Source organism: Genypterus blacodes, unplaced genomic scaffold (genome assembly GCF_046128005.1).
Source record: "Genypterus blacodes isolate CSIRO-AG114 ecotype Tasmania unplaced genomic scaffold, CSIRO-AGI_Gbla_v1 ptg000058l_1, whole genome shotgun sequence".
In the NCBI taxonomy this organism is placed as follows: domain Eukaryota; kingdom Metazoa; phylum Chordata; class Actinopteri; order Ophidiiformes; family Ophidiidae; genus Genypterus; species Genypterus blacodes.
This window is the reverse complement of record NW_027466870.1, coordinates 6,412,555-6,434,981: the sequence shown is the minus strand read 5'-3', so window position 1 is coordinate 6,434,981 and position 22,427 is coordinate 6,412,555. Positions and strand designations below refer to the sequence as shown.

General features: G+C 45.0%; 1 protein-coding gene across 2 annotated transcripts; it reads left to right on the top strand.

Moving 5' to 3' along the window:
• The first annotated feature begins 1,007 nt into the window (after window positions 1-1,007).
• On the top strand, window positions 1,008-22,322 carry ipo13b (importin 13b). Of its 2 annotated transcripts, XM_076153193.1 has the most exons (24): window positions 1,008-1,118; window positions 1,537-1,615; window positions 6,734-6,859; window positions 6,943-7,299; window positions 7,804-8,057; window positions 10,748-10,888; window positions 11,177-11,318; window positions 11,854-12,020; window positions 12,279-12,399; window positions 12,524-12,671; window positions 12,768-12,949; window positions 13,148-13,174; window positions 13,359-13,493; window positions 15,164-15,316; window positions 15,617-15,697; window positions 15,783-15,920; window positions 16,130-16,226; window positions 17,934-17,986; window positions 19,521-19,587; window positions 19,692-19,750; window positions 19,883-19,972; window positions 20,067-20,248; window positions 20,370-20,440; window positions 20,608-22,322. In XM_076153193.1, the coding sequence occupies exons 2-24, from the start codon at window positions 1,547-1,549 to the stop codon at window positions 20,649-20,651; spliced, it is 2,904 nt and encodes a 967-aa protein (XP_076009308.1). In that variant the 5' UTR covers window positions 1,008-1,118; window positions 1,537-1,546; the 3' UTR covers window positions 20,652-22,322. The 2 variants fall into 2 exon arrangements, with proteins under 2 accessions (XP_076009308.1, XP_076009310.1); XM_076153195.1 differs by having other exon boundaries at window positions 20,370-22,322.
• Window positions 22,323-22,427: the final 105 nt, after the last annotated feature.

Genomic DNA, 22,427 nt, shown 5'->3' with positions numbered 1-22,427 from the left:
ACTTTATTACGTGTGATGTCGTCATTGCTCCACCGGAGAGCACTGTTGTTCAATACACGATTCTCCTCCTTTACAAAACTACACACACTTTTTGCATTGTGGACAATATTAAGTGTTAAAATTAAAAAATATTTAAATACATTTCATTAGAAATGTCTGTAATGTATTTAAAGTGATATGAATCACGTGTGTGTGGTTTATAAATATTTGTGTAATGTAGATTAAAGTATATATAAATATAATGTATACATTTACATTACATAACACATTACAAGATTTACATGTTTATCTATTCAAGGGATTTTGGGGCGAAACCGAAACTGTACCCAAACCTAGCCCACATTTTTAAAGAATTATAAACATATACGTAGGTTCAATGACACACGGTTGCTCAAGCTGCGCTATTTCTATTCCTCTCTTTTCTGTATTGTGAAATATGCATTCCATCCATAACTGGAAATGCATTTGGAAGATGTCTAATTCAGATGTGTCGTTATGTTATTTTATAACGTCTGTGATAGGTTTCATTTTCTTCTGAAACACACATTTGGGCGACCTGGGAGGCAAATAACAATGTATGGCTATATGGATAAAGTAGAGGCGTTTTATATTTGCTTTTATATTCACATTTGTTTTTAATGCGATAACGTGTTCGATGCAACGAAAAAACGCTCAAAAATTGGAATGATACGAATAACATTGCGTATGTATACCAAATGTGGCGCATTCAAGGGGTTTCTGTTGGAAATGCACGAAACCCCACAATAACACAATAGATATTGTTTAAGATAAAACAAAACAAAAATATACAAATAAGGCAAAGATAAACAAAAGGTGGCATTAGAAATATCACCAACACCCACAAAGACTGTCAAGCACCAACATGTAAAAAGAAAATACATGTCCGGACAGCTTTTGTGTGCCCTCCGCCCTTATGTGTCGATATCACCCCCCAGTGCTGTGTTGTGTATGGCATCGATGGGTGGTCCGCGACCGGTTGCGCTGTGACAGATATTTCCTACAGCACGTGAAGGCAGCAGCAGCGCCCGGTGACGGAGCAGAGGCAGAAAGCGACGGAGAGCAGTCAGCATCGTCTCTTACCGTCGCAGGACAGAAAGGTGCGGAAATGTCAGCCGTCCAGACAGCGTATCAATATCTCACGCAGACAGTTTTGATTATTTTATTTAATAATTGTGTCACAAATGTTTGTCTAGCCGTGTTTGTTGTTTGTCGCGCGAGGATAGCGCCAAGTTGCTGGTACTGCTAGCTAGTCCGCTCCTAGCTGGTAGCGCTAGCTGTTGCCATAGCGTTTCAATAGAGTAAGTTAGCCTCGGCTAGCCTGCCACTAATCGAGCTAATATTAGCATGCCGGTTAGCTTGTTTTGTTATCAATAACCCCAAGCGTGTGACTCGTCTAATTTATTAATTCTGATTGCAGCCGCGTTTATGCTTTAGAAGCGGCTATGCTGAGAAAGCGAAGTTAAACGTAGGTGTCAGTTTGCTCCTGAATGTTCCTCCTCTTTCATCATATGACAGTTGAGCGGAGATGGAGACGCTGGGGAGGACAGCGGGCACACCGGACGCCCTGGACTTCACGGTGGAGAACGTGGAGAAGGTCAGTGTGTGAACCTGTGCGATCGTGTCAACAGCGTCTTATCGCATACGGTTTAGCGTCTGACGAGGCGAGCGGCGATTAGACAACATGCCAGATAGCAACAGCACACAACCATGTTTCCTTCTGACTTGTTTATATTCAGATCACCTGTCTCTATAGCAGGGGTTAGATTGAACTGAAGTGAGGATGATGGTCAAAGAAGGATTGAACGGATGTATAGATCTGTGGTCCGCTTAAGTCCTGCATGTCTCTCATGCGTGTTTGCCTGCGCTAGATTGAACATGAACCTGCTGTGTGTCTGCCTGTGAGTGTGTGTGTGCGCCTGGCTGTGTTCTCTGGCTGTCAGGTTGCTGTGATGAATCGCCCAGTTGGGTGGCCACTGACTGAAAGTGTGTGTGCGTGTGTTGGGGGGAGGGAGGGGGGGTGTAAGGTGTTCCTGGAGAAGAGTGTTGACGTGATGTGATGTGATTGATTGGGGAGGGAGAGGCGAGACAGGGGGAGGGGGGGAGTGGGGGTGATGTCTGAGACACACTGTCCATGACAAAAATGGAGGGAGGGAGGGGGTAGGAGGTGAGCTATGCAACATTTAACATTTGAAGGGTTGAGGTAGAGAAGTCATATATGGTGAAATGGCCTCTTTGGGTGTTGTGTGTTAAGGTAGCAGTCGAGTAGTCGTAGTGATATAGAAAAGGAAGACACGTGTTTAATGGTGAGTGACGTCCTCTCCCTGTCTGTAGTTATTCTATGTGCCCGTGCGGCATTTCTACAGATGAAAGGATTGGTTTGAAATACGTAAACAAATGTTGTTACAGTGAACAGCATGGGAGCACTGAGGACGCTCCTGCACTGAGTTTGATACTTGGCTCAATGTTCTGTCTACCTTCCCCTCATCGCCTCATTAGACTGTGGGTTATATGTCAGTTACAACATGTTAACACAGAACAGCTTCTATGATATTCAGTTCAAAATGAGTGGATCATTGATTGTTGAGATGCTTTCATTGTTTGCCTTGTCATTCAGCCTCATACATCATTACATCATATGATGCAGTGGGCATGTTTACATGATGTTTGCATGGAAAACACAAGAAGCAAAAGATAATAGGGAGGATGGGAAGAAAAACCAAACTTTACTCTTCACACTGATTTGCAGTGCAGCCACTTAAGGAAATATCATAATGTGTTTCTAATTTCATATTTTATTGCATTGCCAGAGTTTGGGGTGTGTAATCAGAAGGCCGGCGTTCAGTTTGCATCAGCGTCGTGTCTGTTCAGAGCAATCATGTCAGTGAACTCATTAACTCAAATATAATCACAATCAGCAGAACATGGGAAGTATCAGTTTCTGTGAGGCCGGGTAATCCTGTCACACTTTCATGTCAAAAACAACAGGATTTAGTTGTCTTTCCGTCTTATTTTACTGTGAAGAGGTGAAGATAATTGGTTCTCTGCCAGATGCTGTGTATTCACCTAACAGGAAGGAGGTGATTGGCTTCTTGTCACATTCACAGCCGTGTCAAACCGTCGGCTTAATGCTTTCTGAAAAGTCGGAACTACTCTTTGTAAGTCAGATGGGAGGACATAAGTGACTGACTGCTACTGCTGAGGAATGGAATAAGATGAGATGTTGTAGAATGTGTGCTTCTTTGTGGAGATGATGGTTCCCGGCCCAGTGTTTGTGTGCATTTCTAATAGAAAGCCCTTTGTTCACCCGTGCGTGTGTGTGTAAAACACAACGCCACATTGTCAGTATCTTTGTGTGTATAATGAATGGGTACGTATACTGCCTTGCATTTCCGTTCACTATAATTAGCCCCTGTCTAGCATCGCTGTCCACCCAGCCAGAGGAGTTTGGGGTAAATTCTGAGCACCGGTCTGTGCGCCGCTATTCTGGATTCCTCTCCTGAGAACAACGCCTGTACCACCAGGAAGCAGCACAGCGCATGGTCAGCTTGGGTCAATAGCCAAGGACACTGTGACAAGAGGAGCCTTCTGTTAGTGGGATGATCTGCGTAATGACTGTGTCACCTCCCAGCCCTCCCAGAGGATGATGTCATCAGGAGGCTGGCAGAACCCATGCGGTGCCGCTCAACTCCCAGACTTGTGATGCTCTCGCTCCTTATTTCCTCCAACTTGTTTTCTGTCACGTAACATTAATATGAATATAAAAGCGAGCATTGTCTTTGCATAAAACATATTGTTGTTGCCGTAGAGATGGAGCCAGGCTGCCTGTATAATGTAGAGCAGACCAGGCGGAGGAATCTGACACCAAGGGATGATGCGTTGTGTATTGAGTTATTTTGTGGTGGACAAGAGAGGCTGTGTCAGTGTGTGTGAGAGAGAGAAGAGGGGAAATAGTGATGACTACCAGAAACCTCCACTTATTGACAGATTTACTTATGAGCGAGAATTGGAGCACATGTACTGTAGGTTACATGATCCATACAGAGGCTGATGGAAGCACTTTCTCTGCGTCTTTCCTGTCAGAGGAAGTATCATGTAACATCTATTGACTCGGTGATTAAAGGGAAACAGTTTCTGGAATGATGTGGCAGAAAGGTGACATTCTCCATGTAACTGAGGTTTCCATATTAAGACACTGGATGATGAAAGGCTTTCTTTCCTTTGTCTGTCTGCTGAGATTTCATCACTATTGGCAACTTGACATTCTTTTGATTTCTTTCTTATCCATTTGCAGTCAACAACCACCCACACACTCTCTCACATAAACAATGCCTCTTTGTTTCCTTTATTAATCATTCCTCTACCTTGTCTTCGCTTCTCATATTTCTCAATCACGCATGGATATAATTGGCGGGCGGTGCGGCGGTGCCTTCTGCAGCGCTGCCATATTCATCAGCAGCAGTAACGCCGGTCTGCCGTCACCAGGATGACTTTGGGCATGACACTGTAGTGGACAGATGGCTCAGAACCTCAATGAACCTGCCGCAGAGAGAGATGCCGTCACTTAGTGTTGTATGTGCGCACAACGCCAAAAGATGTGTGTGTCGTATCTGCAGATATGTGTGTGAGGACAGAGATTTTTATATGTTATTCATTATCATTTGAAACGTATTACAAATGAAAATGTGTCTCATATTTAGCAGTTTCATCGTCCGTTGCTCCTTTTGACTTTGCTGTTTAAAATTGTGTCATTATTTACTCCCCGAAGACATTATGTTCACACAGCTCAGACCCTTTCAGTGTGCGTTTACTCCTGGGCTTGGGTGTGTGTGTGTGTGTATACCAGAGCAGATGGTGAATCATTCTAACAGCGCAATGTTTTTCACTTCCCTCCCTCCTCCCTTCCTCCTCTGGTTGGAGGAGGCTGGTGACCTTTAGCGGTGTCTGCCAAGAGCAAGACATCCTCAGGTGTAGCCAGGTGGTCTGGGCACTCTGCCACCATCTGCAGATACAATAGTTGCTTCAGCAGCTGCAAATAAGCCCCGCTGTTGCTAAGAGTGGAGACGCTCTCTACTAATTTTAGAGCCAATAACTATTGGCCGGGCGAACTGCTCCTTGATTCCTTGTAAGATATCGAGCACAAGACAGCCAGTGACTCTCTGTGAAAAGATGAAAGCTGCAAAATGAACAGCGTTATGTCTGGGGCATTGATAAATACCATAGGAAGGAGAGACGTGCTCACTCACACACACTCACACACACACACACACACACACACACACACACACACACACACACACACACACACACACACACACACACACACACACACACACACACAGGCACAGGCACAGCACTGTTTGGGTTTTAATAAGGTGAGGTCTGCGAGCACACAGTGGGGCGCAGTAATGACCGGCTCCTTCTTTGAAAGTCAGTATCAGGTTAGACTGGGGCTGTGACTTATTAAACCACACCAACTATTCTTTCTGATAATGCCAGACCTTACCCAATGTCAATGAAGTATCTGTCATGCAACCTCTACATCCATTTGTTGTTTTTATGGGGAAAAAAATGCCTGATGAAGTATTAAGATTCTCCCTTACCATCAGTAAACATCACCAGTGTGAGAGCTTCATGTTCCTGGAGCAAAGAGACCCAAGAGCAAGTCTGAGCCGTGCACATATAGCATAACTGTGCTTATGTATGTCTCTCATACTTATGCAGAGATGAAACCTGACTCTCAGCCACCAATTGACTCACTAACACCCAGCTCGCCTTGTTCAGAGTGTATCTACAGTAAAAGGAGACAGATAATTGCACGCCAGATTGCAGACGGGTAGGGAACGCACGCCACCTGAGACTCTCTGCCTCCAGTAGGCATTGATACGGCATCAATGCTCGTCTTTGCAGCAGCAGTTGCAGCTTCGCACTCTGTGACCCATCGTCGTTTCTTTACAGTGTCATTCACAGTCCCCTTTTAGACTACCATAACAAGTCTAATAAGGGAGCAGAGGAAACATGGAAGTGGAGTGCAGAGTGAGACTAAGCTGAGCATAGAGAGCCGAGGGTTGCAATGAGAGTGGATGGACAGCTAGGGCCGGAGGGAGAGAGAGAGAGAGAGAGAGAGAGAGAGAGAGGGGAGAAGAGAGTAGGGAAATTATGGTAGAGGAATTGATGTGAGCAGGCTTCAGGGGTAAAGATAGGGATCAGAAGCTGAATGACTGAATAGATTATTTTCCCCTGTGTTTGTCAGGCATTTAATACCGGCACACCGTGGCTTCCTGTGATTGAACGTGGTAGAAAAATCAAAGCGCTTCTTAAACCTGCAATCGGGGTATCTGTTTAATTAAAGCCTCCTGCTTTCCCTTCTCCCACTGATCTATCGTTCCGTTTCTCTTGTCCTTGTCCTCACCACAGTGGAGCACACATTCCTCAGTCCAGTGCCATTTTCAGGTCATTGATTTTCCCTGGTTCAGGCTTTAAAGGCAGACCAGGCTGTATGTCATATGTGTGTTTGTCTGTTTTTGCATTGAGAAAAATGCTCTGTCCTCAAGGTAACACACTCTCCCCAACAAACGAGAGCAGAGGACACTGTGTTTGTGTCTGGTGTCTCTTTAATGTGAATGCTTGAAAGTGTGTTTGTTTCTCACATGGACTTGGTTATAAATTCCCTTTGTTGGTTTTTTCATTCTCTTCTTTATTCTTTTCATTCCAGGCCCTCCACCAGTTGTACTATGATCCCAATATAGAAAACAAGAATCTGGCTCAGAAATGGCTGATGCAGGCCCAGGTGTCGCCTCAGGCCTGGCAGTTCTGCTGGGCCCTCCTGAGCCCAGATAAGGTACAGTTCAAACACCAATATGTGGACACATACCAGAACAACACATTTTGCACCATCTGCATCCATCCTGTCTTCTCCCCTAGGTCCCTGAGATCCAGTACTTTGGTGCCAGCGCACTCCACACCAAGATCTCCCGCTACTGGTCTGACATCCCTACAGACCAGTATGAGTCTCTGAAGACTCAGCTGTTCTCCCAGATTGCCTGCTTCTCCTCTGGCTCCAAGATGGTGCTCACTCGACTATGTGTGGCCCTGGCCTCACTGGCACTCAACACTATGCCCGAGGCCTGGCCCGGCGCTGTGGCGGAGATGGTCCGGGTGTTCCAGGAGGAAGGGGGAGGGGTGGACGGGCGGGCGCGCTGCCTTGCATTGTTGGAGCTGCTCACTGTCCTGCCCGAGGAGTTCCAGACCAGCCGCCTGCCGCAGTACCGGAAGGGACAGGTACAGGCCACTGCAGACGCCAGAGTGTGTGAAGCCACAGCCACAGCTCCAGATATAGCTTGATACGATCAATCCAGAATTTATTAACCAGAAGAAATCATGAAGTTGTTCAGTTTAGATTTGGCTTAACACTGCGTTTAAGCTCTCACAGCACAGCAGTGGAAAAGCTGGGATCAACCAACACCGACCTGTTTCTGTTACGTGGTAGTAACAGGAATATGAATGAATGAATGAAACTAAACTCCAAACCAAGCTGTCTCTTATGTTTTATGTACATGAGAGTGGAACATAATGAGCCTGTGATTACTTCACAATCATGGATGGATGATCGTGGAAAAACATTTGTAATATCTAAGCTTTAAATTATTAATTCATTAACATTGACATGGCAGACTATCAAGGAAATGGACCTTTCTAATGGTATCAGGGATGCTTAATATGTGCAGCCCTAATACCTGAGCAATCAGTGAAGATCCGACTGTTCATCTTCTCTCCTCATCCAAGGTGCGGAGCGCCCTGGGCCGGGAGTGGGGCTCAGTGTCTCCCTTGCTGCAGCAACTGCTGCGAAGGACGGACAGCCCCGGGGCGGTGAAAGCTCGCGTGCTGCGCTGCCTGTCATCCTGGGTGCTGCTGGACGTGCCCCTCAGCGAGAGCGAAGGCTTGGTGCACGACTGCTTCAGCGCCCTGGCAGACCCCGAGCTCTTCGACACGGCGGTTGAAGCAATTGTCAACGCCATCTCACAGCCCGACTCCCAAAGGTGTGTGCGTATGTGTGCCTTTCTGGAAAACACAATGATGATACTATGGCGTGAAACCTTGTCATGGTAATGGCTGGAAAATTGACACTGGAGGAAAAACCCTAGTTGCATAGGAAAGGGAGAGGGGGGGATGACGAAGCAGAAAGAGAGAGGGAGAGAGATGCGGTAGCTAAGGGCATAGAACAGACAGGGTGGCCACTAGAAGGGTATCGGAGGAATGGAAGGAGGGAGGGAGGGACTGATACAGGGCAAGTTGACAGCCAGGGGGAGGAGAGCAGCATTTCTCGGTTGGCTGGCGTTGCTATGGTTACGGGGCTGGGGAGAGATGTCATTATGCCCCGGTTGATTCCGACATGGCAGGCACCCATTACCCCTCCCCAGAGTGAGAGAGCGGGCCGGGGTGACGAGATGGTTCAAAGAGAAGAGAGAGTAACAGGGTGTAGAGAAGAAGAGGGTGAGGTAAGGTCTGAAAGTGCAAGAGGGAAAGAAAGACATTATCCTCCATACTGCTGTAGTGCTTCACAGACTGGGGGCACGATCTATGAAATTGCTGCTGAGTAGTCACTTTAAACACACTGATATTATGTACAGCAGATGCTGCTGAGGCAGTTAATGGCTGTGTTACAGGTAGAACAGCTACACTAGTTGTTGCTAGGTGCATAAAGGACACATTGCTTTAGTAAGGAGTGTGATTCCCCTTTATATGTGTATGTACAGTCAAATTGTGTCTGACCTTGCAGTACACACACTTATATATATATATATCTGTCACTATTCCACTTACACTTGATCCTGGTTTATAGTTTAAATTTCTTGTCTTCGTCATGACTTATCACACCCTGGATCACATCTGTGTGTGCGTGGCAGATGCTCCCTAAAGTCATGGCCGTCTCATTAGTAGTGTCACCTGAGACACACGGGGCCAGGGTTTGTGTCAGGGCAACAGGGTGTGATTTATGAGGTCATATTAGTGCGGCTGTATTGTTGCCCGAGTGTAAATATGAAGGGAAATGGGTTTATATACTAAGTAGCTTTTTTTTTCTTATGTCTGCTCCTTCCTGCTCTTTTCTCTTCCCCCCTCTCCCCATCGCCACCCCCCTCCCTTTCTCTTGTTCTCTCCCTCTGTTTAAACACATTACAGTCAACTCATTTGGGAGGATGCTATTGGTCCAGCTGCATCCTGTTGCCAGGCAACCCATTTCCCCTGTCTCAGTGTTGCAGTAATTGCAGAGGGGATCAGAGGTGGGGGGAGGGGGGTAAGGAGAGAAAGGAGGAGGAGCCACGATGGAGGCAGAAAGTGTGTAGTGGAGCGATGGAGGGAAGCAAGGATGTCCATGAGTTAGAGAGGAGGAGAGGAGACTGCAGCAGACTGTCTCAGTGGAATGCTCCCAGTGTCTCGCATATAAATCTATTCTGCCCTTTTATTTTCAACACACACACACACACACACACACACACACACACACACACACACACACGCTCACTCCCCTCTGTCCAATATAAGGGTGCATGACCTGCATTTCCTAAGTGCCTTGTTAAAAATGAATGATCTTAGGAGTGAATGAGTGCAGCCTGCCACTCACCAGATCAGCCCCTCTGCAGGTCTCTGACTTAATAAGACACACACACACACACACAGGCACAGCTATTGGCTGATTGTCCAGAGGCCAGATTCATACATATCGTGTCCCTGCAGGGTGGAGCTCTCTCGTAAGTCTGAATCAGCACAGGCTGCAGAGCGGGGACTTTGGTTCACAACAGAGGACTGGACAGAGCTCACAACCCATAAGGAGAACAAAGGGATGATGGAGTAATAATTCATGTTCAGGGATGCAGTTTAACCTGAGAAACGGAGCCTCTACACTGCCGATATGGTTTTAAATGTATGTCTCCTTTATTTGTCTGAACCATGCTGTTCATTGAAGCTTTACATTCTCTCAGTGCAGGTTGAATAGTTATTTTTATGCTGGTGATGTCACACAACCTTGCTGTGTCATTCATGAATATTCATCAACCTGAGCCCTCATCCTTATTGATGTTCTCTTGTCAGATGAAGCAGCGCCTGAATACCATACCAGCCCCCTGGACTGACACGTATATAATGTGCTTTGCCATTATAGCTCTGACATGCACACACATGCACGTCTCCCCGCTGACATTCAGATGCACACACACACGCACAACCTTCATCCCCAAATGTCACCCCTTCATTTGCTGTCATTAAGGATGACAGGGAGATGTTGTCTGATGTTGACACATGAGCAGATGTGTGCCAGTATGGAGCAGTGAGTTTATACATTAGTGTGTGTCGGCATGTGGAAGTGGGGGAATTGTAAATGGCTGAGACAGCAGGAAGAAGACGGAATAATAACTGACAGCGACGCAGCTCTCAGCCAGATCTTCGAATAGATTTACTGGTTCCTGGGAGCTGTGTGGGAGTGGGTAGTGAGCGGGTGTGTGGGGATCAGAGGTTGGACTGAGATTTGATTTGAAATGAACACGTCATAGAAAAAGAAGCAATAATAAAGCCAGCTGTGAGCGGCATGAGTCAGTTTTGTATTTACCAGGAGGGACGCTGGGCTGTGCTGTTGTGTTTCTCCCTTTTACAGCATTCTTATCAATTGTCCTATTCTTTCAAACTAAACTAGACTCTTAACCGTTGACGTTGATGTTCCTTTGTGCACGTACAGATATGTGAACACTTTGCTGAAACTGGTTCCCCAAGTGCTGGCCCTCCAGGAGCAACTCAGAGAGGCTGTACAAAATGGAGACATGGAGACCTGCCACGGAATCTGCCGCATCGCCGTCACACTGGGAGAGAACCACTCCAGGTGTGTGTTTATGTTTATGTGGGATATATGATGCTGTCTGAATAATTATTTACTCGTAAAACAGAGTGGGCACACACAGTACATCTAGAAATATGTCGGCTTTGAATTTAATTTTAAACAGTTTAAGAAAAGCATGAAATCAGTGGAGCAATGTTAATCGTGATGTCTTCATATGCAATCTACACAAATGCTGTTGCACCTCTTACTCTATGTACCAATGTGGCACCCACTGCACTTCACTGTGGCCAAATGTTCTCTTTGCCTACCCACAACTGCCTCTCCATCCAGGACTCTGTTGGAGCAGGTGGATCACTGGCAGAGCTTCCTGGCTTTAGTCAACATGATCATGTTTTGTACGGGCATCCCCGGCCACTATCCAGTCAATGAGACCACCAGCTCTCTCACGCTCACCTTCTGGTACACGCTACAAGTAAGGAATGCCAAAATTGTACCAGTCCTGTGTAGTTGTTGAACATTAGGAATATTATGATTGAACACATTTTCACTGTTGTTCTAAAAAGCAGAGCTGTGGAGAATCACACGCCCACTGGTGTTTTTACCACTTTACCCATCAAGAATCTATTGTAGTATTGGCAGGAGTCATAAGGAATTTGTTGAGACAAGCAGTATACAATATAATAGATGATTGACAAGTGCGCTCCCATTCTGAGAACATTATAAGAAGCTTACCTGCATGTCCCAGATGGATGAATGTGTTACACCATGGGCTGTCACAGCTCTTTGTTTTCAAATCCCAAACAAGAAAACACAGTGGCAAATTTAGAGAGGACTGAAAGTAGCTTTGGGCGTTAGAAGAGGCGATGAGTGGCACCTTTACTTGGACCGCCCTGTAAGCTGACTGAAATAAAGAAACTAAGAAACCAAGCATAATAGTCTGATCTGATGTTGCATATTGTCACAACCATTCAGCTTCTCCTTTCTCTCTTATATTTGTTGATGTTCAGGATGAAATCATGTCGTTTGAGGCAGACAAGCAGGCGGTGTACCTGCAGGTCTACAGGCCGGTGTATTTCCAGCTGGTGGATGTTCTGCTACACAAAGCCCAGTTCCCCTCGGACCAGGAGTACGCGTCTTGGTCGTCTGATGAGAAAGAGCAGTTCAGGATCTACAGGTGTGTGTGTGTGTGTGTGTGTGTGTGTGTTTATGCCTACTAATTTTCTGTGTATCAGTGCAGTGTATGCCCTTTTCTGCAAAAACTTGCTGACAAGATGATTGGTCAGCAGATGAGTGTGTTTTTCCTCTCATACACTCTCCCTGAACTGGCAGCTGAGAGAGCGGCGAGGGCCTGTGTGTTGCAAATAGATTAAAGGATATTGTTTCAAGATTGCATTGCCCCTGAAATCTGTGTGTTTGCATATCTGTCCTTCAGGGTGGATATCTCAGACACACTCATGTACGTGTATGAGATGCTGGGAGCAGAGCTGCTCAGTAACCTGTATGATAAACTAGGGAGGCAGTTAACCAACACAGAACAGCCAACGTCATGGCAGGTGAGTGGGACCTGCGCAGCAAGATACACACACACGTGCACACACATACACACACACACACACACACACACACACACACACACACACTCTTCATTTGCTCTCTGACTTTGTCCTCTACTTTTAGCACACAGAAGCTTTGCTGTATGGCTTCCAGTCCATAGCAGAGACAATAGATGTGAATTACTCTGACGTCATCCCCGGTCTGATTGGACTCATCCCCAGAATCAGCATCAATAACGTCCAACTGGCTGACACAGTCATGTTCACTATAGGTAAGACTCTTGGTCTCCACTTTCAAGCCTTATAAAAGCGCAATGTTTCAGTGCACTAATGTTTTCCCATCCATCATCCGTGCTGTCCCTCACTAGGTGCTCTAGCAGAATGGTTGGCAGATCACCCAGTGATGCTCAGTAGCGTCCTGCCCTTGGTGCTGCAGGCTTTAGGAAACCCAGACCTTTCTGTTTCCTCTGTCTCCACACTCAAGAAAATCTGCAGGGAGTGCAAATATGACCTGCCACCATATGCAACCAACATAGTGGCTGTCTCTCAGGTAGATCTACACTTTTCCCACCCAGCTGGTATGAGATGAGAGCCAAATTTGGATTGTTATTTCACCCTGATCTGGAGTTGCAGGCGTGTTAATGTTCCTTCTCTCTAGTAATAATAGTTGTGCTTTGAAATCAGTTCTGTTGTTTTGGTACGTTCTCAAAATATCTCATAAATTGAAATCTGTTTTTCTGCTCTGTAGGAGGTGCTTATAAAGCAGATCCACAAGGTCAGTGTGCATCCTCTCTGTGTTTCAGAAGTAACATTTATATTTAGAGCCTAACAAATTTTAGGCTTGTAGTCAAAAGATGACATGCTGTGTGATGCAACACATCCATTTGTAGCATCTGTATAGAAACATTTCTACTCCCTGCTTGAAGTAAAACTAGACCTGGGTTTGTTTCTTCCTGCAGACGAGTCAGTGTATGTGGCTGATGCAGGCTCTTGGGTTCCTGCTCTCTGCTCTGCCAGTGGAAGACATCTTAAGAAACCTCCACTCTCTCATCACCCCCTACATTCAGCAACTGGAGAAACTAGCAGACGAAATGGTGTGTAGGCAGCCCTTGTACACACACACACACACACACACACACGCACACATACACACACACACACACGCACACGCACACACACACACACACACACACACACACACACACACACACACACACACACACACACACACACACACACACACACACACACACACACCAAGCAGGCACAGTTGGACCCCAGCCATAAGAACAGGCGTTGTGCCTGTGTGGTGTCATTGCAGTGGAACATTTCTCTGCAGGACCAGATTGGATTTGACCCTGCACCATTGGCTAGTGACTCACACGGATGTATCAAAGGCTGACTTACTCTCACTCATGCAAAAACAAGCACACACACACACACACACACACACACGCAAGAGAGAAGAAAATATGTATTCAGAAAATGAAGAGGTGCCTCAACAAATACATGCACTGTATATTGGGCCAAGCATACACAGTTATACAAAGACAACAACTTACCCTGTTTAAATGTCAGCTCTAATGAAGTCTGGGTGCTCTTCCTCTCCCCGTGGGTGGCACGAATACTGAGCTGATATTATCTTAAAACACAATGCCCTGTAGTATCTGTGGAAGGAAGAGCTTTTCTCCTGATTCCTTTTTGTTGTTGTTGTTGACGGCAAAGTCCTTGGGTGGGGTGGGCCGAGATGTCAGCCATGTCTGTCTATCCACAATATCAAAGCATGCACACACACACACACACACACACACACACAGGCACAGTCTAATCCATCCTCTCTGACAGCCTCCCTCTCTTATTGTTTTCCGTCTAGCTTTTTGATGTGTGGGCATTACATCAGACTAAGAAATCAACCCCACATTCTAGGCCCAAACCAATAGTGGCACCTAGTGGGGGAAACTGTTACATTCCCTTACATTAGGATTGATGGTCCGGTTGGTGCAGACCTAACTATGAGAAATTGTGAATTGCCGTAGTCATCATTGCAGGGCTCGCACCAGAACAGCATCACATTAGTATGAGATGCTTGTTATAAGACCTTTACACTGTTTATCACAAAGTAAAAACATAGAAATGAGGTTATTTAGTCCTTTAGTCCAGAACATTCATATACTATATTCTCTACTCATTTCAGTTTAGTTCATCAATTATTGTCTGAAATGGGCTATTAATGCTCGGAGGCTTCTTGTGTATCATTAAGGATGTAGAGAGTGGGATTATGTACATAGAAGTCATAATGAGAGGTGGATGTGGAAAGTGATGCAGTGTAGCTGTGAGAGGGTGCGGCTGAGACGTAGGCTTTTATAATGAAATACTGCCAGGCTACACTAATAACTGATATTACGTGTGTGTGTGTGTGTGTGTCATTTGTTCGCAGTTTGAAAAACAATAATGTTAGCCTATCAGCTTTTAAAGAAAGGTTTACTTAGACTGGCCAACAAACAACAACAACAAGCAGGAAACCCAAAGTATTTAAAATTTGTCAGCTGGGCTTTTATTGATTGGCTAATTTGCCATTTGGCATAGCAGCATTGTTATAGTTCACTATAGCATTGGTATGGTAGCATTTCAAGCTTGAGTGGTTTGTTTTTGTTCCATATTCAGCAGTTATTATGCCTTCACAGACTGACACTAATGCATTAAATAAGCCAAATTAATTTCCCATGTCGACGCCATCTCTGTTTATTTCTTGTTTCTCCCTTAGCCCAATCCCTCCAACAAGCTTGCAATTATCCACATCTTGGGGCTGCTCTCCAACCTTTTCACCACGCTCGACATCAGCAAGCAGGACGACGAGTCGGGCGAGGGTTTGGCACCACCTGTCAAAACAACCCCACCCCCACCCGGACCAAACCCAGTGAGTGACCACATGCATCTCTGCTGTAATCATCTGATGCTCGTTCTTTTCAATACCGCAGCTCTCTATCTATGCTCTTTTCAAACCTGACTACCATCTATAGAGGCTGACTTGATCAAAAGTCTTCCAAATCATGGCTAAATATGTATGATTGAGCTGACCTGGTGTTGGTAGAGCAGGGAGAGATGTGGTGTTCAATGACCTGATTCAGAACCACTGGCATATTCCATTTCTTTTAGAGTTGGACAAATGTTAAACCCTACAGCTTCTTTTCTGTGTGTAATCATATCTGTGTTACAGGTGGTGGTTGTTTTGCAGCAGGTGTTTGCTCTCATCCAGACTGTACTCAGCAAGTGGTTGAATGACTCTCAGGTGGTAGAGGTAAGTAACATGCAGTTGTGATTTTTTAGAAATTGTTCCACGTCCTCTGATGTGACGATAAGTGTGGTCTCGTGTTGTAACTCAGGCGGTGTGCGCCATCTTTGAGAAGTCAGTGAAGACGCTGCTCCACGATTTTGCCCCCATGGTGTCTCAGCTGAGTGAGATGCTGGGGCAGATGTACAGTACAATACCACAGGCCTCAGCCCTGGACCTCACACGACAGGTACACACTCATATGTACGGTACACATAAAGACACAGCATTGGTTGTTTATGGGAAATTATTCATTAATAATATAGAGACACTGATTGAACTGTTAATGTTAATCAGAATAAACTAATCAGTGTGTGTTCCTCACTGTGTTGATTATCAGCCTCTCTCTCATGTGACGATTGTTTTGTCCGTGCCTGATTCTTAGTCTTTATGTTTCAGATGGTTCATATCTTTGCCAGTGAGACAGACCACTTCCCACCCATTAAGGCTCTGTTTGAGCTTGTTACCTCGGTAACACTCTCAATCTTCCAGCAAGGTAGGAGGTCCAGCAGGAGCAGGAGTGTAAATACCTCTGAAATGTGTGTGTTCATATTCTCTTTCACAGGGTCCACAGTCATGTTGTGGCACTACAGGGGAAAGAGTGAACTTGTTTATATTTCTCATGTGTGATGTGTGTTATGACGGCGTAGACTCACATTTCCTTTAGAGATTGCTTGAAAAGACACACGCTGTTGCTAATGCTATACTACAGAGCAGGATCAATAATGCAGCTTTACCTGGGGGCCACTATAGGGAAATGAAAAAAGGTCAGGGGCCTTTTGTGACTGTTGTCACAGTCGACCTTTAAACGGTTGCAGTCTTTACACATTAACGCAACACAAACATTAAGTGGTTTGTCTGGTTGATGTGTTGAGCTGGGGAGGCTTCAATAATCATTTGATCAATACAGCCTTGTCGCTGTCACAGCACTCACTTTAGAGAATCATTTGCACATATCAAGCCAATCAAAGTGACCTCATGCTGAGTGGCCCCCAGGTTTAAACCAGGTTTTGACTTTAACCAGGTAATGTGATTTGTTTTGGTAGAATCCTGGTTGAGGGTATATTTACCACTTCTCTCTGCCTTTCCTCTTCCCATTTATGCCTTTATGTTGTCCCCCTCCTCCTTTCCTGCTTTGACTGGTTTAGTAATGGCTGCCTCTCCTCTGTGTCTTAACTCTTTCTTTTCTGAGCAGGTGCCCCTAAATAAACTGTATTAGTGCGCAATATAGTCACGATACTGTGACATAGTATAAACTGGTGCCTTCCACTTAACATCTCAGAAGGCCAATCAACACTGCTGCATCCACTGGTGTGTTCCAACCTATTAGAGCTAGGGCACTCCATCACCATCCTCTGAATAAGCTGTGTATTCTTTGTGTGATTGGATGAGGGCTGCAGTGGGTATTAAATCAGGAAACTTGTTTGGAGTCTGGGAACGGCTAAAGCTGGGCGCTCACTACAGGCATTTGTTTTTGTTTAATTCCAAATTTAGTTGTTGGATTTCTTCCAAGTCATCAGAGAGAAGACAGTAATCTAAAACTGGATTTTTCCATCCTGTAGCTATGACAGCATATATTTTGTTGTTTTCAAAAGTCTTGTAGTTTGTGTCCAGCATAAGGGAGGTAGTGATTGAGTGGGGCTTCATCCTGATGGCTGTGGGTGGGAAGGGGATTATATTGAGCGGTCCTGAATGAACCCTTGAAGGTGACATCTCCCCCTGAGGCACTTCTTTGCATCAGAGAGGAAATGTGCATTTTTAAGTTGATCCTATGGGCGACCCCACACCTGCCTTGGGGTCGGGGGTTAAGGGGTCCATGTGGGTGTGGTTCCCCCTTTTTCCCTCCAAACTGTAACAGTAACAGAGGTGCCTCCTGGGTTCCCACTCCAAACCCACTTTTGTTTTTGTTTTTAGGTTTTTTCTTTTACTCTCGTTACTTCTTCCTTTTTTTCTTTCCAAACAGACCCATGTCTTTGTCTTCTGCCTGTTATTGTTTTTGGTTGTTCTGTTTTCCAAGACTCTGCCAAAGCTTCATATGCCCCTGTTTCTCCCCTTTGTTTCTTACTCGCGTGTGAATTATTTCAATGAAATATTTTTGAGTTCTCTTTCATTTCCACATGACTGTTGGATCTGTTCATTTGCTGTTTGTATATTATTCTTATTCTCTTATGATTTCTTAAGTTTCATCTTTATTATATTTTAGGACCCAGGGATCATCCTGATATTGTTGATTCATTTATGCAACTCCAAGCTCAGGTGTGTTTTTGGTTTCTTATTTCATTCACTTTGGGTTTCTCTCTTTCTCTTTCTAATTCTCTCTGTTTCTATCTTCTCCTCCCTCTCTCTCTCTCTCTCTCTCTCTGTCTCTCTCTCTCTCTCTCTCTCTCTCTCTCTCTCTGTCTCTCTCGCTCTCTCTCTTTCTGTTCTTGTGACTGGACCCTAAGGTGGCCCATCACATAGGTGGGGCAGTGGAATGAAACATTAGGGGGTTGTTTGAAGAAGAGACTCGGGCTCTCCTCAAACACTTCGGATTCAAACAGTCACCTCGCACCTCCACACACTCCTGCTCTTTATTCTATTCAGTTAGTTTGCTGATTAGAATAAACACAGAATAAATACGTGAATTATTGAGTGAATATGAATACAGTGAGAGAATAATCAATACATGAAATATAACACCGAGAAAGATAACATCCATGTTCCCATGTATCTACAGAGTGTTGCCTTCAGGGAACATGTTGTTTTCAGTTTAATATCAGAGCCGTTTTAATGATTTCCAGTAGGTTTTGGGTTTTATTAACACAAAATTCAAGAATTTAGGAAAATGTAAGCCATCAGAAAATAAAAAATATTGTAATTATTTCCCAGCTCAGTGCTTTAAACTGAAATCTGAGGGCCTGTTGGGAAGGGGAAATGATTAGTTAAGATAAACTAAGTTATAGACAATCATACATCAAGTACTTTGATGAATCTTAAATTTGAGTAAATCCCTCTTTGTTGTACAGTAAAGTATTGTAACATCACATTCAGAGCCTCAGGGGAAGTTAGATGATGGTGTAACAGCATCAGTTTCAGCTCCGCCGTGGTCCCAGGTGACTTGTTAGTCTCTGAGCCCAATCCTCTTCTGAAGTCATTCCAGCCCAGAGCCAATCAAAGCCCAAAGGAATTAATATTCAGATAATATTAATCAGTTTAAACAAATTGGCTGATGGCTCTTATGTTTTTCTATTTTTGTCTCCCGTCTTCATTCTTCTTCCTTTTGTTTTCTATCTTTGGATAGATCTGACCTTCATCTCTCTCCCTTTCCCTCTCTCCCTTTTCTCTCCTCCATCCTAAATGAGTTCATTATTATGAGATGAGTTGTATTTCTATTTATCTGCACATGTTAATTACTTACAGACTTCTGTTGCATATTCAATCCAGTCAACCAAAAACCAGGGAAAAGTAATGTTTCATGTAAAGTTGAGTTGAAGGAACAAAGTCAAAACCATCATTGCCTTTAGTTTGACTTAAGTTTCCAATGATTTCCCAGTTTGATTTTTTGCAGTTTGTTTGTTATACCTGCTGATTTGTGCATTGGAGGATCTCTCTATGAGTTTGGATAGAGTAGCACAGCCTGGTAGGTAGATCTGTCCTCAGTCCTGTGTTGCTGTCAGATCTGGCTACCAAGCTGAGTGGGTACTGTGGGTAGAAGTAGGAGGAGCTTAAGCAGTGGAATGTGGTGAATCACTGACCGATTTGGCTTTGACCGACAAAATGATCCTGCTTAACGATTTTATCTGCCTCTTAGGCCCTCAAACGGAAACCCGATTTGTTCTTGTCTGAGAGTCTCGATGTGAAAGCTGTGTACCACTGCGGTAAGTCGGCACACGGACACACACTGTGTTGCTCGTTTTGCAGTGTCTGCGAAACACAATCTGAAGCACAAAGCGTCTGACACCTTCCCCTCTTCTACCTTTAGGAGTTCTGTCTCTCAAATTCCCTGAGGCCCCAACAGTCAAGTCCACATGCTTGTTCTTTGTGAGAATACACACACACACACACACACAAAACACACTTACTGAAATAGTCATTAATAATACCAGCATTTTTCTGGATTGAGTGCCATTTGGTGATTGTGTGTGTGTGTGTGTGTGTGTGTGTGTGCCATAGACTGAACTGTTACCACACTGCTCAGATGTGCCTCCATTAGCCAGGGTAGTGCAGGAGGACGGCAAACTGCTTGTCCAGGCGGTGCTGGAGGTGAGAAACCCCAGATTACACGTCTCACTACAGAACAGCTGTGTGATGAACTCTGCTCAGCGTAACCACGACCCTCATGTAAACTCTTTTGCAGGGGATTGGAGGCGGCGCGTCTCGGAGCCTGATGGATCAGTTTGCAGAAATACTTTTCTCTCTGAACAAAAACTGCTTTGCTCTGCTGGCTGTGTGGTTGAAGGAGGCGCTGCAGCCTCCAGGGTTCCCCTCCTCACGGGTCACTTCTGAACAGAAGGATAACTTCTCACAACAAATACTCAGGTACTCCTCATCATCCTCCACTGTTTACCGTCTTGATTTGCTTCAATCTGCCTACATGCTTATGAATGAACGAGGTGATTCACACTGACATGCATCCCTCTCTTCTGTCTCCACCACAAAGAGAGCGAGTGAACAAGCGGAGGATGAAGGACATGGTGAAGGAGTTCACACTACTGTGCAGAGGGCTCCATGGTACAGAGTATGCCGCTGAATACTGAAACTCTACCCTTGAACTTTGACCTAAACGTGACCTCTGCCCTCAATGCAAAACAGCTGGATGCCACAACAACACAGTTCTCAAACACCCCAACACTGAAGAATTACTGGAACAATTGTTAACGCCACTCCCTCCACCACAGGACAAGACATGGAACCATTCCAGCACAGACCTGCCATGGGATGAACAGATGAGCAGCACCTCTAAACCCCCCCATGGTTTTAGGGAGGCTTTCCTCTCTGCTGCGGCTTTTTTCTGTTTTTCTGGAAGAGCTTTGAGCAGCACTGCCAGCATGCTCTCTCATTCATGCCTCCTCCTCCTCCTCCTCTCACTGTAACGTTCTGCCTTTCTAGATCTTCCATGGTTCTGAGGTTGTGTCCTGGTGATTAGCATCCATATGAAATGATAGCGGTATCGTACGTAGCGACTTGACATTATTTTCAAAACAAATCTAATTATTATATAAATGGTATATGTGTACACAAAAAGAACAATGTCCTGCTGCTAAGGGGAAGAGGGAAGGACCGATGTCAGGAGGGGGTTCTGCAAGAAGAGAGACGATAACACACTCATATCTACACACACACACACACTCGTGACTCTTGATATCTACATTTGCCAAATTATTATGAAATGTTCTGTGAATTAGTCTTTTTAGCCCAAGTGGAGAGAAGCTAAAGGCTGCGTACCTGGACGGAAACCCTCCTGCCCTCTTGCCCAGCCCTGCGTCTCCAGGGCTGTACCTCATGTACATACAGTCCCTCCGGCTGTAGAGTGTGGTTTTGATGTAGTGATTCCTTAGGTAAAGCAGGTCTGGAGCGTAAAACGAAGGGGCAACGCGGTGGAAACAGAGAAGGGAAGGGAGCCGAGTGTTTTGGAGGGAGGAGTGATCCCAATGAACTGCATAGTCACTGTAATTGTGCAAAATTATTAATCAAGTTGTGCATATTAACAGTTCTTACTGAACACTTCTGTGTATTTGAATGTATGCGTATGTTCATACCTGTATGTATGAGAGGCTGTGTGTGCACAGATGTATCTTTTCCACTCGTTCAGTGCACTTATATTGGACCTACAGTACACACGCATCACTTCCCTCCTATCTTTTAAACCAAACGCCCCGTCCGTGTCGCCACACCACACTGGATGGGATCAGACAGACGTGTCCACTGTCTCACCTCTGGTTCCCTCCTGCCTGTTGTGTGCTGATCTTCTTGAATGGCCAGACAGTGATAATCATCGACATGACTGATCTGGTCCATATATTATTGATCTGTCAGACAGCAGAACAAATGCTCACGAAGAAGCTACTTTCATCCGTCATTGCCTTGGGGAGGACCGAGAAGGATTGGAGAGTTCAGGAAGACTTATTCAGCAAATGCAACAGGCTTTGGAATCATATCACGTGTTGAGAGAGTCAGCCAGGGAGGGTAGAGGTGAAGAGATGTGACGGCTGTAATGTGTGTGATCGAGTGGATCAGCAGGACGGGTTGAGATCTATTAACACTCAGCGTAGAAATGTACTTTGTGGTCTCTGATAAACTTTATCTCAGTCTAATCCTTCTGTCTTATCCGAGGTGCCTGCAGCCATGTAGCATGTATGTGTATCGTGGGGGGAGGGTTTGGGGTCAGAGGACAAACATTCAGCCTGGAGGTCATCCCGACCGCTGTTTTATGATCTGGTGTTGAATTGGATACCTGGCAGTGATCTCACGGTCTCGTTCTTAGGGCATGCTGGGAAAAAGACAAGGTTTGTCACAGTTTAAAAGATAGAGAAGTAGGAGGAGGGAGGGATGTGTGAAATGTACATTGTTTTTGTACCTTGGCTTTAATTTATTAAATATATCTAAGACTGCAGCGCCTGGTTGTTTTATTATAAGGAGAACTTCCAACAGATTTGATCATTGACACAGATTGTGAAATTTAAATTAAGTGCCCATATGTTGAAAATCTAAACTTCTT

Bases quoted from the DNA above. Each gene is read 5' to 3' on its own strand.
- ipo13b (XM_076153193.1), top strand. From the start codon at position 1,547: ATGGAGACGCTGGGGAGGACAGCGGGCACACCGGACGCCCTGGACTTC. The intron at 12,400-12,523 runs GTGAGTGGGACC...CTCTACTTTTAG, and splicing joins AACAGCCAACGTCATGGCAG to CACACAGAAGCTTTGCTGTA. The intron at 19,588-19,691 runs GTAAGTCGGCAC...TTCTACCTTTAG, and splicing joins GAAAGCTGTGTACCACTGCG to GAGTTCTGTCTCTCAAATTC.